Source organism: Tiliqua scincoides, chromosome 5 (assembly GCF_035046505.1).
Source record: "Tiliqua scincoides isolate rTilSci1 chromosome 5, rTilSci1.hap2, whole genome shotgun sequence".
NCBI classification, from domain to species: Eukaryota; Metazoa; Chordata; class Lepidosauria; order Squamata; family Scincidae; genus Tiliqua; species Tiliqua scincoides.
In genome coordinates this window covers 62153107-62167900 of record NC_089825.1, presented here as the reverse complement: position 1 = coordinate 62167900, position 14794 = coordinate 62153107, and the positions used below count along the sequence as shown (strand labels likewise).

The following is a 14794-nucleotide window of genomic DNA, read 5'->3' as shown; positions in this document are numbered from 1 at the left end:
CAGATAAACTCAAAAGTTGAGTAAACCAAATTGATGTAAAATGTTTAGAGAGTAGATAAAAATATACAATTCTGAAGGAAATTGGTCTCTCTCTCTCTCTCTCTCTCTCTCTCTCTCTCTCTGTCCACATTTCAGGCTTTTATATCTGTTCCCCCTTCTCTTCAGATTTATCCTTTCCTCCTCACGCTGCAGATGGCTAGATCTGCTCAGTCTGCAAAAGCTGCAGGAGAAGCACGTCATAAAAATAAAGCAAAGGAAGATGTTCTAAGAACAGTATGAAGTTACTTGAGGGAATAGCGCTTTCCCAGTGTACCTTTGCGATTGTCAATCAAAAATATGTTCTTTCACAAGAATATCACTATGTGACGTTCCGAGCGCTTCCTTGAGGTTATTTTTGAGGGGATCAGAAGGGAGTTTTTGTTTCAGGCTCCTAAGTGTGGTTGTTTGCTAGATCTTCAGCAGGACTGTATCATGTCCTCTAAAGAGTTCAGAGCACTTTTCTGGCCTCGCGACAGTTCTGTGAGAGAGGTTTGGTTGAGAGAAAGATTGTCAAGCTGTACATCAAGTTGTACATCAATGTCCTATTCCTTACTTCATTGAATAATGTGTTTATAGGCAGACACAGCCAGTGTACTTGAAGGGAGTTTTTCATTGTGATCTAGAATGCGGGGGGGGGGGGAAACTATGGCACATAGCAACAGGGAGTCACCAACATGCTCGCATTAGCCCTATAATGGTGACCATTGCCCGTGGTTCCAGTATCTTTTGAACAGGACTTGAGAGATCTGGATAATTAATTAGCATGTTTTTTCTGATTATACATTGATATTACATTTAGAATACATAGATTTATATGTCCCTATTTTAGCCTGTATGTCAGCTGTCTAGTAAAACATACTCAAAAGATTTTTCTTGGTTTTCTGCTAATTATATGTATTAATGCAAACTGGCCCTCTCTGCAAAACCAGTACAATAGCACTGTTACTCTTAGAATTTCTGGCTATTAATTAACTAGAAAGGGTGATAGGAGAATACCAAGCAGTGGAAATTAATTGCCAATGTCTTCTCTGTTTCAGGAAACCTGAAAATTTGCCTTCTGATTCTTAATCAGCCTTTGAACAAAGGTCATTTTCATTGTCTGTGGAGCAAAGGTACCTTTGTTAATTCAACATCGCTCTCCATTTGCTTGTTTGCTGCCTGTTCTAATGTGCTGTGCTGTTCAGAGAGATGTTGAACAGAATTTCCACCAGCTCTGACAAATGTTCAGGGTTTGGCTTGCAACCTGGAGTTCAAGCTGAAGGGGGTGTCTGGGTTGCATAGGTTCAGAATGAAGTTGGGGGCTCATTTGATTGACTGCACCACCAAGCCAAAAGAATCCACTTGGAAGCGTATTGGGGTGCATTCTTCCAGATAGGAGATTTTTTTTTTGGGGGGGGGGGGGGAATTTGTTTTATTTAGAAGTGGTAGCATTCAATCATGTGAGTCTCCCCCCCCCATTATCCAAAGTGGTGCAGTCTGGATGCCAGGTTTACCAGGTCAGTGAGAACTAGGCCAGAGAAAGATGTCCCTTGTTGCTCAATATAGCAAGTGAGCTGATTATGCAAATTCTGTGTTTATTATGTCAGTGGGTACTTTATGGACTGAGAAAGAAGGAATGCACTTATGTGGAGAAAAGACTCTAGGGAGCTTTTGATGGTTGGGTTTGTAATAAACCATAGTGGATCAATGCTGTGTTTATAATCGAGAGAATATGTGTTTCAGAAAAGGTCACCACCAAAATGTGCTGATTTAATTACCGTATTTTTCGCTCTATAAGACGCACTTTTTCCCCCCCAAAAAGTGGGGGGAAAAGTGTGTGCGTCTTATGGAGCGAATACTGCCAAAAAAAAAAAAAAAAAACCTCCGCCCCTGGCCCCGCCCCCTGCCCGCTCTGCTCGGCTCCGCTTCCCAGGAAAGCGTGGGTGGGATGGCAGTCTTGCTGAACAAGCCTGTGTGTCTACTCAGAAGTAAGTCTCAGAGTCACTGGGGCTCACTCCCAGGAAAGCAGGGGTGGGTGGGTGTGATGGCAGGCTCGCTGAGAAAGCCCACGTGTCTACTCAGAAGTAAGTCTCAGAGTCACTGGGGCTCACTCCCAGGAAAGCGGGGGTGGGTGGGTGGGATGGCAGGCTCGCTTGGCAAGCCCAGGTGTCTACTCAGAAGTAAGTCTCAGAGTCACTGGGGCTCACTCCCAGGAAAGCAGGGGTGGGTGGGTGGGATGGCAGGCTCGCTGAGAAAGCCCACGTGTCTACTCAGAAGTAAGTCACTGGGGCTCACTCCCAGGAAAGCGTGGGTGGGATGGCAGTCTTGCTGAGCAAGCCCCTAGAGCAGGGGTGCTCATTATGTCGATCCTCGAGCTACCAGTCCATCTCCAGGCGAAATGAGTCAATTGCGGGCTTCTCTCCTGTCCACGCATCCCTAGGAGTGAGCCCCTGGCAGGCTTGTGAGCCCAGGGAGCGAGCCTAGGGAGTGAGTCCAGGGAGCCCAGGGATTGAGACAGGCTCCTCCCTGGGAGAGGAGGCGCTGGCAGGCTTTTCTCCCGTCCACTCATCCCTGGGAGTGAGCCCCATTGGCTCTACTGGGGCGGACTTACCTTTCCCCTGCTTTTGCACTGGTATGTATGGAGATCTGCGCCCCCCCCCACTTCCATCTGTTGGTTCTGTGTGCAAGGGGTTTTGCAATGGTCTTGCTGTGATGCCTATACAGAGATCTTACCTGCCCCACACTTTTCCCCTGCTTTTGCACTGCTATGTATGGAGATCTGCGCCCCCCCCCCCACTTCCATCTGTTGGTTCTGTGTGCAAGGGGTTTTGCAATGGTCTTGCTGTGATGCCTATACAGAGATCTTACCTGCCCCACACTTTTTCCCTGCTTTTGCACTGCTATGTATGGAGATCTGCGCCCCCCCCCCACTTCCATCTGTTGGTTCTGTATGCAAGGGGTTTTGCACTGGTCTTGCTGTGATGCCTATACAAAGATCTTACCTCCCCCACACCTTTCCCCTGCTTTTGCACTGCTATGTATGGAGATCTGCACCCCCCCCCCCCACTTCCATCTGTTGGTTCTGTATGCAAGGGGTTTTGCACTGGTCTTGCTGTGATGCCTATACAAAGATCTTACCTCCCCCACACCTTTCCCCTGCTTTTGCACTGCTATGTATGGAGATCTGCACCCCCCCCCCCACTTCCATCTGTTGGTTCTGTGTGCAAGGGGTTTTGCACTGGTCTTGCTGTGATGCCTATACAAAGATCTTACCTCCCCCACACCTTTCCCCTGTTTTTGCTCTGGTCTGTATAGAGATCTGCTCCCCCCCCCCCTTGTATTGGAATCCAGGAAGATCTGGTGAGGAGGTAGATGTGGTGTCAGCAGTGGCCCCTTTAAGGGTAAGGCCTGGGCATCCAGCAGAGTGTGCTGCACAGCTGCAGCCACTGGAAGGCAATAGGGCCCTCAGGGATATAAGGAGTACCAGAGGCAGAAAGGGTTTGTGGGTTTTGAAGGAGTGCAGGTTGGAGGTAGGGGGAAGGAGACTGACTGGGTTTATTGAATTTGGAATCTGACTGTGGATTGTGACTGGACTTGTATACCCTGATGGATTTAACTGACCTACCTGGAACCTGACCTTGGACTGTAATTTGGCTTATTGGCTCTGGACTCTTATTTGGTAACTCTGAATGATGGGACTGATTTACTTGGCATCTGTGGACTAGAACTGGACTCATTTTTGCTTGCTGCACTGGTGAGTTGCACAAGGGGGACTGATCAGCCTTAAGCGGGCATGAGGCCCAGTGGATTGGAATTGGCAGAACATCATTGTAGCAGAAAGATAATGTGATCCCCTATTTGTGTGCACCTGCTTTTGTGAGCTTCATAAATTCTGACTCTAGCAATGATGAGTTCTTGGTGTTTCCAGAAAACTAGAGTGCTCAAACCTTTAAGTCTCTCCATTTGTTAATGACAGTGATAATGGTTCTTAATGCCACTGTTGACTGCTGTTCACTTTACATGGTTCAAATGTTATTCTGTTATAGTTTATTAAATATTTTATTACACTATTTGGTTCAGAATATTTTTTTCCTTGTTTTTCTCCTCTAAAAACTAGGTGCGTCTTATGGTCAGGTGCGTCTTATGGAGCGAAAAATACGGTACTTTAAAAAGAGCTTGTAACCTTTTATCATCAACACAGGGAGTTGACTGTTTTTGGTTTTGTTTTTCTTCTTCTTGGAGATCTGTACAATTTGAATAAGCAATGCAGAGTTCATAGTCTTCCGAGATATATAAGTCATGAGAGGCTCGAAGCTATTTCTTCTTTCCATGGGAAAATCAATGCTTGGTAGGAATTCTTGCCTTTAAGATCCTTCCAATATTTTAGAGCTGAGCCAAAAAGCCATTTCCAACAGTCATTTATTGAGTTTCCAATAACTGGACAAAATTGAGAATGGGGCAAAGCAGGATTTTCAGTGTGATTAAAAAATAAAAAAAGGAAAAAAGTTGCCTTGTTGCATGATACGTTTATCAGAGCTGTTTATCAGAGCTGGTGTGCTCCTGAGATCTGAGGCTTGCGCCCAGTACACTGGTTCTCTGAATTACGGACTGCTGGATTGGCACTTTCATGCAGGTGTGAAAGTGCTAGGCTGGCAAGATCTTTCAACCTACGTATGTTGCAGTGTACATCCAGACCCCTGGAATCTTATCTGTACATATATAGGGTACTTAAAAACTTAAGAGCCCTGCTGGTTCAGGCTAAAGACCCATCTAGTCCAGCTTCTTATATCTTACAGTGGCCCATGAGATGCCTCTGAAAGCACACAAGACAAGATACCTGTATTTTGTTGCCGCTCTCTTGCATCTAGCATGCAGAGATAGGCTACCTCTAAAACTTAGAGGTTACATACAATCATTGTGACTTGTAGCCTGTGATGGATGTTGTCCATAAATTTGTCCTATCCCCATTTAAAGGCATCTAGGCCAGGTGCCATCACATGGCAAGGAGTTCCACAGATTAATTACATGCCAGGTAAATACATATTTTCTTTTGTCTGTTCTGACTCTCCCACCCGTCAATTTTAGTGAATGTCCCCTGGTTCTGGTGTTATGTGAGCGGGAAAAGAGACGTTTGTCCACTCTGTCCACCCCATGCATAATTTTATATGTCTCACTGTTCTTAGTGTGTATATTTACTAGGAAATATGCCCCACTGAACATAGTGGGATTTATGCATGTGTAAGAATGCATGGCATATAGCTGGAAGAGTGTGAGATGTAGCTGGATTTGAACTAGGAACTCTCCAACCATGAACTCACCAGGTGGCTTTGGGAAGCTGCTCCCTGTTAGCTTCAGAACCTTAGCTCCCTATAGACACAATGGGGTCATGATACTTATTTCCCATCGAAAGGTAAAGTCAAGGTGGTCATAAATACTTGTCCCAAGGTGTGTGATTTACAGCAGCAATTAAGATTAAGCTCTCAAGGAGGCTAAATGTACATTAACAGAAAATGTCAGCATTTCTGTCAGAATATAAAACTGATAAGTGCTTATTTCTCAATCAAGGCATGCAGACCTAAGCACAATTTATTTGTAAGTCATTCCACGACAGACCAGGCACCAGGAGGATCAAAAGGAGTTGGGGCAGCAATCACAGATTTGGGCTGGGGGGGGGGGGAGTACTGCTTTTAGTTGCTAAGGAGAGAAGAGCTGCTTTTCCAGGAAACTTTATAGTGAGATGGAGAACAAGAATAAAACGAAGCAACTAATAAACAGAATCTAGGCAAGGAAATTACTGGGAAATAATAGCATTGGAAAATGATAGGTTTGCAGCATTCCTCTAGCTAACTTGGATTCCAATTTTCTTTGGTGTCTGAAGAGGCCAATCCTTGATTGGCAGCATTTTCCCACATGCACAACAACTGTAACCCCTGTTGAGTAAACTACGTGGGGAGGGGTGCAGGTCAATAATCTGTTTTCCAGCAGATTCCACCAGATTTTCTTTTTTCTTTTCCTAGAAATTCAGGGAAGTCTTAAAAATTTTAAAAAAAAAAATCAAAACAATTATTTTGCTGTTAAATTACTATTTAAGTGAAGTGTGCATGTGAATTTCTAAAGTTAGGAGGTTGCACGTACACATCATGGCTTGTAACCCGTAATGGATTTTTCCTCCAGAAACTTGTCCAATCCCCTTTTAAAGGCATCTAGGCCAGATGCTATCACCACAGCCTGCGGCAAGGAGTTCCACAGACCAACCACACGCTGAGTAAAGAAATATTTTCTTTTGTCTGTTCTAACTCTCCCAACACTCAATTTTAGTGGATGTCCCCTGGTTCTGGTGTTATATGAGAGTGTAAAGAGCATCTCTCTATCCACTTTAACCTTCCCATGCATACTTTTGTATGTCTCAATCATGTCCCCCCTCAGGCATCTTTTTTTTCTAGGCTGAAGAGGCCCAAACGTTGTAGCCTTTCCTCATAAGGAAGGTGCCCCAGCCCAGTAATCATCTTAGTCCTAGACACCAGTTAAACAGAAATCAGCCTCATTGAGTTAAATGCGGATTGCATGGCAGTAAACCTGATTAGAACTACAGCCGTAGCCAGTTAAGAAGCTTGGGGAAGGGATCAGCTTTCACTTTCAGACAATTCCCATGGAGCGAGTTGTTGGCATCAGCACAAACTTCTGTTTCTGGACAGTGGTGATAAAGCCAACAAAAATTACGGATTGATGTGAAGAAGTAACTTGAAAATAGAAACAAGTCTTACTCTCATTTCCACTGCTGTGATCTTAAGTGTTAGAGTAGAAATAAAATATTATTTTCACATTGAATGGTGTGCCTGTTGCAAAGTAATGTGTTTCATTAATCTTTCCTTGGTATTAGGTGAGCCCACAGGTACAGTATTCAGTTTCTCGTGTTTATAGACTTGTAGGTGCAGTTTATGAATAGAAGTGTGTATCAGGTGTGTGCTTCACTGGATCTCTACAATCTGAAGACCTGAAAAGGATCAGAATTGTATCTGAAAGTAAATACAGTGGCCAATCACACTGCAGATTGTACTTTGTTCATGTTGCCATATCAATAGCCCAGTCTTATGAATACTTTCTAAGGGAAACCTGGTCTATTCACTAAGTTTAGTGGGGTTTATTCCTAAATAGTCCTGTTTAGGATTGCAAGCTTAGAAAATTAAGTAGTTCAAATAATTACAGCCCGATCCTGTCCAGCCTCCCCCACGTCAATGCAGCAGTGCCAGCGCGGGCTCCGCTGCGTCCGCTGGGGGTAGTTGGAAATGCTGGTAGGCTCCTCAAGGTAAGAGTTGCTACTGCAAAGGAGTGACTTGGACCTGCACCTGCTAAATTGCTGGTGCAAGTCCACATTGCCAAGTGTCAGCGGATCTGGTCCAAGATAGGATATGGCATGCACCATTCCCACCCTCACCCTGACCTGATCCCCCCCACACCTGCCACCACCCTCCTCTTGCCCTGTTCACCTCTCCCCCGGCCTTCTGCTGCTTGGCATGGAGCTTTCCCGCTCTGGTGCGTGTCACAGCTTGAATTGGCTCCGGTGGCATGGAGCAGACCTGGCTCTTCTAACGTATGCACTTTATGGCGTGTTTGTGGCAGCCTGCGCTGGTGGAGCATGTGCACTGCCGACACAAGTGGGGGGTAGGTTTGGGCCATTAATCAGTCTTGATTGTGCGTGTATTATTTTTTAGAAAGGAATCAGGAAGAGTTCTCTGGAAGAGCAATGGGAGGTATGAAATAGCCGAGCTAGCCTACGATAAACCATGTCAAGTCTTAGCCATGGTTATGTCTGCAGTGGGGCCCACTGCATAATTTTCTACCTGTTTAGACACAGGATATGCTGAAATCCTTCAAACAAAATGTTCATTTTAAAGAATTGCTCATTAGTCTTCTGCGTCCTTTATATTTTTTTTTTGTAAACTGGGGAAAATAACGAATAATTAATAGTTCTCTTTGTGAGGCTTTGAAGTGCTGAACCCTGCTGATCTTACTTTCATAGAACCAGAACAATTGCAGTAGAGGATTGCTTTGAAGTACTTGCTAAAAAACCTAATAGATGATTACAGCGAAAGGAGTAATTTTAAAAAGGAAGATCATTACTGTGCTCTTTACTACTGAACTGAGACACTGGTCCTGTTAGGGGACTTGCATTGTTACAAAGAGGTTTGCTCTCTGGAAGCTTTTGATAATGGCATCTATCCTGTTGGCAGCCACCAAGTTTTATGGAAGATATTTGGAATGCTCCCAAAGTGAATGATCTTGAAGAGGATATTGAGAGCTACCAGTGTGAAAAGGGAACCAAATATGGAAGAGCAACATTTAAGTACAGCAAGTCCTCACTTAAAATTGTTGATAGGTTTTTGGAAACTGCAACTTTAAGCGAAGCTACTTATAACGAAACAAATTTTACCATTGGCTGTACATAAACAAGAGTTCCTACAGCATATTTCTGGTCACAAAAACATCACTAAACTTCTAAATAAAGATCCTAAACACTTCTAATATTAAACACTGAAATAAATGTGAATTTTCCAAGCTGGAGAAAACCCACACAGATGGGGGAGGGGAGAATGTGGAAACTCCACACAGACAATGGCCCTATCTGGGAATTTTTTTCCCCCCTCATCAATCTTATAATGAGACAATTTTGAAATGAAACAACTTTAAATGAGAACTTGCTGTACCTTTTCATCATCTGCCTTGGAAACTGCACGTCTAAATCTGTTTTTCTTTAACCTTGGGTGTATGGTGGCTTCAAGTTCATAGATGCGATGGCTCTTCAAGATAAAAGGATGACCAAGGAAATCTTCATGTTAAGTAGCTGGTAGAGTCCCATGTGCTGCTCCTGTACCAGAAAATGGAGTAGGATCAGTGCAGACACTGAAATGTCCAATCATTTATGCATAGGTAGAAGATTAGAAATCTCCCTTCCCAACCAGGTGTTTGCATTCACGTCCCTTTCTCTCATTTTGCTTGAGAAGTTCTCTTCCCTTTCGTTTTTGGAAGCAGCAAGTATAAGCATTGCATGGATGCATTTTTGCTAACTATAGGAACCCCCAAATGACTGTTGGCAACTTGTTAATAAGTTGCTTGCAAACTATGGTTTGAGTGGTTAGCAAAAACAGCAAAAACCAACTTTCTGAAGTGCTTCTCTTAGTTAGCTTCAAAAATGGAAAGGGGACAACACACAGCGGAAGGGAGGGGGAAGGAGCACCCAAGTAACAGTGGCTAAGAGCTCAAGAGGCATCACACCTGGGCCAGGGTTTTTCAGAACTGGTAGTGGGTTTCTCTGCCCAAGTAAGGCCATCTTCTTTGGTTACATTTAAACTACCTGGATGTAAATGGTTGCTTTTTTCTTGACCTTTTATTTTAGCTTCTTTTTCTGGACCCTGGCTACCTCTGTCTGCAGGGCGCAGTAAGAAGGGAACATCATTCACCATGTCAGTAGTCTCTATGCTGCCTTCACATCATCTTGTTCCTTGATGGAGGAACACTGAGACTCTCCATGCTATTCAATACACACATGTTGAGTTGTTTTCACAGGCAATGCACCCTGCACAGCTTTACAGCAGGGCCTCTGAGAGGATTTTTATCCGGGGGTACAAAGTTTCTTTTGGGCCCCTTCCCAAAGGAAGGGGACAATGGAGGCAGGCAGAACGGGGTGAGGGGGGAAATAGGGCAGGGGAAGGGTATGGACAGCCAGAATAGTCTTTGGAGCCCAGGTCTACCAGGTTTCTTGATGCAGAGCCCAGGTCTACCTGACCATGTGGCATTGGCAGCTAGATAATATGGAAAACCAAACACACTCGTAAGTCTCTCTAAAATCTTTGAAATATAGAAATCCATTGCAGGAAATGAGCATCATTGTACTTAGGCTCACAGCAGAATGGAAAGTGTCCCGTGTGCACCAAAATGAACTTCTGCAGCAGCTGTAGTCTCACAGCTTGGTCCCTGAGCTCCTATGCATTCCTTTGCAGTCATCAGATCCACAAGTCAAAGAGTGACTGTAGCAGGCCAGTTTCCTCCCAGATTTGACACTGTGTTAAGGAGGGTCAAGGATGTATTCCTGGGCCTGATGTGTATGGCTTGCAGCAGAGGTTGCCACTACATGCCTGTGCTTGTGCCCCCAGCATCATGTGCAGGCAGTGAGTTTGGGTGAGATAGGAAAATGTAAGATCCCAGAAACTTTCTGGGCCCCTCCTATGACTCCTGGGCCCCCTTTCTGACCTTTTACTCCCTTTACTCCCCTCTCCTAGGCCCTGCTTTACAGAAGCAGTTTTTGGCAGCTTCCACATGGGACAGGGCATTTGTGGTTGAATTAGCTCTAAGAGAGAGGAATCAGGAAATTTGGGAACCATTACTGCACAGTCCTGTGCACATTTACCTAAAAGTAAGTCTTATTGTATTCAGGAGGACTTTCTTCCCTGGGAGTGTGTCTAGGATTGCAGCCTAAGAGCAAAGGTCCACAACTGTTTCACTTCTGCTTCCCCTCTAATTGCATGTGAGAGCCCTTATACCCATAGCCAATGTTAATCACAAGTCCAACCACATATTATATAAACAGCATAATAAAAGTATAGATGATGATGGTGATTTTTTTTTTTAGAGTTGGATCCTTACCTTTCAACTGGTAATTTATACCTGACTTTGAGAAAAGGACAAATTGTCTATATTTATACTGTTTGTGGTTTAATGGTTTTTTATTTGCATCTTTAATAGCTTTTTTTTTTTAACATAGATTGCTATTTTATGGGCATTTTGCTTTTGCTGTAGATGCTAGACCTTTAAGATAATTTTATAACTTTGGCTCTAAGAAATGAAGAACTTAATCACAGAATGTTTAACTAGGCTATTATAGTTGTGATTGCATTGAGCATCTTGATTGATGGAGTTCCTTTTGTTTGTATGCTGGCTCAAGGAAATCTTTCAATGATTTTAATGTAAAGGGGTTTATTTGTTTTTGCTCAAAGCAGTTGACCATTGTATGTGGAATGTCCAGTTGCACAGGTGCTACTATATTGAGAGGGAAGGGGGAACTTCTAACTTGAACCACATGTTAGTGTCACTGGTACAGTCTGCTGAAGGGAAATCAGGCAAGCCATGCAGAACTCTGATAGAAGTGATGCTTCTGAGGAAGTCAGAAACTTAGGACTAGGGTAGGCTGACTGAGGGAGGCAGCATTAGAGGGTGAGATCTGATTGAAGGAGGATTGGAGTATGTGGGTGGTTTGGTCATTAGAGTTGTCAGACTGGCCATTACCCATTTTAAGGTGACAGTGGTTATGTACTGCTCAGTTTGTTCACTGCAAAATTAGAGGGAACGAAGCTTGGCAGAAGTGGTGCTGCTGAAAGGGCAACCTGTTAGAAAATTGGTCTCTTCCATATCTTGAAAATATGACCAAGATTTACATATTGTGCCCAGTGTGGGATCAGGTTTGTGCTGAGTATAGCTCTGAAGATTGTGCCTCTCTACAAAATTTAAAGCAAATAGCTTCAAATCTGCCACATGATGATCACTTTAGCACATACTTGCTGTAATAAATTGGGATGAGGTATGGTCAAAATTGGATCCATAATATCTGAAGCAGTCTGCCTTTCTGTGTGTTGTCCAGTTGGCAATGTAATGGTAATAGGTAATAGGATAGAAGGAGGAACTGGTATGATTTTTAGTGGTGGCTGGTTCTTCATATTGTCTGTTGTGCCACAGTTTTCTATAGGGCTATTCAGGTAGACTATATAAACCATGGTCTAGTTTTATGGGCAGGCACAAACCAAGTTCATGTGCCCCCTTCTCTCTTTTCCCCTCCCTAATCACCCTTGCACATGGTGATTAAAACTTTTCAAATGTGGCTAGCAGGAAACCAGAGTTTGCCCTTAAACCAGGATCACAAACTAAGATCACATTGTGGTTTGCAGTCACGGTTTAAGAGCAAACTGGTATGCGCAAAGCATAGTTTACTGGGTCTGGACAATGCAGAAATGTGTGATTTGCCACTAACTGCAATTGAAAATTTTCATCTGCTGTAAATAAGGGGAGGAGGGAACATGTGAACCCGAGTCTTATGGTTGCTTGTTCTCATAACATTAACCCATGATTTAGTGGTATATCTGAACTGCCTCTCTCTTTTGGACCTGGTGCCCCAGTTAATGTGACTCTTTCGAGGGAGTTTATTCCTCATGGAAGCACAGCATTCCTCATATTGTCCAGCTAAGCGGGTGCAGTATTGCATCTATTTGTGGGGTAAAATAGGTCTGTTCATATGAAAATTGGCTGCGTGTTAGTCATGGGGGAAAAAGAACTTGAAAATCTTGCATATGCTCGTTTCCTGAAGCAATGTGCAACAAATTAATCCAGTTTACAACAGTTAAATCCTAAATCAAACTTTTTAAATCTTTTTTTGTTTTTGTTTTGAAATGTTGAATCAGTGAACCAGGCCCTTCAAACTGAGATCTAGACTAGTGAGCTCCCAGTGGAATAAAGGCTTCCACTAGGTGACCCTTTGGTTTTGTGGGAGCCATAGGGCTCCCTTTGGTTTTGTGGTTTCTGTTAGCCAGTTGCTAGGTTGAGTTTTATGCGCCCCTGTTCAGAGTGACCCACCAAGAGAGGTGCCTGTGAAGTGGTCAGGAAGGGAAGCTGTAGTGTTGCTATAGTTTGTAGTACAAATGGGCCTTTTTATCTGTAGTTTTGGAACCCGAGTACAGGTGAGTGCAGATTTGCAATGCTCGTGACCAGCGATGGGCCGCATATGCGACGCTGCTGCTGGTCCCCGTATACCCCCAGAGCTTCCAAGGCCAAGGGGAGCTCTGAGCTCTCTGAGGCTCTGAATGCCCAAATCGCACAAGAGATACGACTTGCTGTTTACTCGGGAAACCCAAAGTCATGTATCTCATACGATTCGGGCATTCTAAGCCTCGCAGTGCGCGGTTGCGCGCTGCCTCTGTGAGGCTCAGAAATGCCTCTGGAGGCAAGGGGAGTGCATCCATCATCTTTGGAGGCTTCGTATAGTATCTAGCTTTGCTTGGCGACGGGAGTACCGATCTTCATACCTGTCGCTAAGCAATGCACAACTGTATTTGACTCACCTTGGCTTCCAAACCCACGGTGGAGGGCTTCAACTGACTCCCGGGTGTGACCAGAGGCCACATGTGACCTCCCTGGGCCTCAGAACACCTCTGGATGTGACTGGAAGGTGCTTCCAGTCGTGGATGTCAGGCCCTCACAGCCTGTGGATTCGGTTATCTGTGGGTTTTGACACCCATGGGGGTCTCTGAGAATGGTAGCCCCATGGATGCCGAGGGCCTACTGCAATTTTTAACAAATGTTATGCAAATGCCTTTTATCCGGGTAACAGTTTTGCCTCTGAATTTGTGTTTCAGTGTTGAGCAATCCAGCTGTTTTCTGGCAACCATTTTTCAATTGGGGAGCATTTAAAACAGAAGCCAACATGCCTGCCCCATTTCTTAGACAACTTAAATGATATACAGCACATATACAAAATGCAGCCTCTACTTTGTTGTTGTTATTATTATTATTATTGCCTGTGCAGCAAAAAGGCATAAAGCTGTCGTTCCCCTTTTATCTGCTCAGCCTGTCATCAAAACTAACTATGTTTTCATTAGTGTTCGGCTGTCATGTACACTTATAAACTTCATTTGTGGGCATGGAGGCATTAATGATCTCGGCAGCAGCATTCTTCATTCAAGCCACAGGGACTCCCTCTGGAGCTGTCCATGCATTTACATCCAGAGCACACCGCTAAAACAGGAACGAACATTTTGAGCAAGTGGTTGCAGAAGGGTAGGCATGAACATACATGGCAATCACAGAATATTGATTTTCTTGTTATACAGTATAGAGCACAATCCTAACAGGGCGCTTGGCTGGTGCAAGTCCGTTGCACCAGCCTGGGAGGGTTGCAAATGTGCTGTAAATCACGTTTGTGTCTCCTCAAGTGTCATCCAGGCCAATGCAGGGATGCATCCATCCTCCGCACTGACAAAGCCAGCACAAGGGTCTGGGGAGGCATGGGAAGGTGTTTCAGGGAGGGTGGGCGGCAGGAGAGTGGGGGGTAGGGCCAAGACCCAGCACTTGTACCCAGGCAGCGCGGTGCTGCTTCAGGCTGCTCGGATCTGCGCCACCTCTTTAGATGGCGCAGATCCGAGTAGACCCATTGGGGCTGCAGCGGCTTTCCCCGGGTAAGGGGAAGCATTTCCCCTTGCCCTGGGCTGAGCCGCTTGCAGGCTGAAACTCATTGTGGATATGGGTCAGGTCTCCTGTTCCTGTTCAAGTTAGGATTGTGCTGATAGTGATACAAAGGAATATTTAATAATAATATCACTGACCAGCTGTGTGGTGCTTCAAGTTGGTAAGAATCTTGCACATAAACTCACATTTTGAAATCCTTGCACTAATCCTTTAAGGTTAGTAAATAGTAATACTCCCACATTGTGGATGGGAGGGGCTGAGGAGGAGTAGCTTGCCTGGGGCTGCCTAGTGAGTTCATGGCAGAGATGAGAGTCAGTCTGGAGCTATTTTCAACCTTTTCCATCTCTCAGCACACTGACAAGGCACAGTGTGCCTAAAATTGTCAAGGCACACCTTCAGGTTTTTTTGCAATTGATAAGGCACACTGCACTAGTGAGGAACTCAAATCTCCTAGTAGCCTTTATAATAAATGACCCTCCCCCAAATTCCCATGGCATATCTGCGAATCATTCATAGCACACCAGTGTGGTTGGTGGTTGAAAACAGTGGC

At 44.5% G+C, this 14794-nt stretch overlaps 1 protein-coding gene across 7 annotated transcripts in view; it reads left to right on the top strand.

Moving 5' to 3' along the window:
- TPK1 (thiamin pyrophosphokinase 1) overlaps window positions 1-14794 on the top strand; it is a 321965-nt gene that overhangs the window by 44571 nt on the left and 262600 nt on the right. For 4 of the 7 annotated variants that reach the window (XM_066627433.1, XM_066627430.1, XM_066627431.1 and 1 more), the window contains one exon: window positions 1077-1151. The exons of the other annotated variants lie outside the window; for them this stretch is intronic. In XM_066627433.1, the coding sequence (XP_066483530.1) occupies window positions 1077-1151 (75 nt within the window). The remainder of the gene's footprint in view (window positions 1-1076; window positions 1152-14794) is intronic. 7 annotated transcript variants of the gene reach the window in all.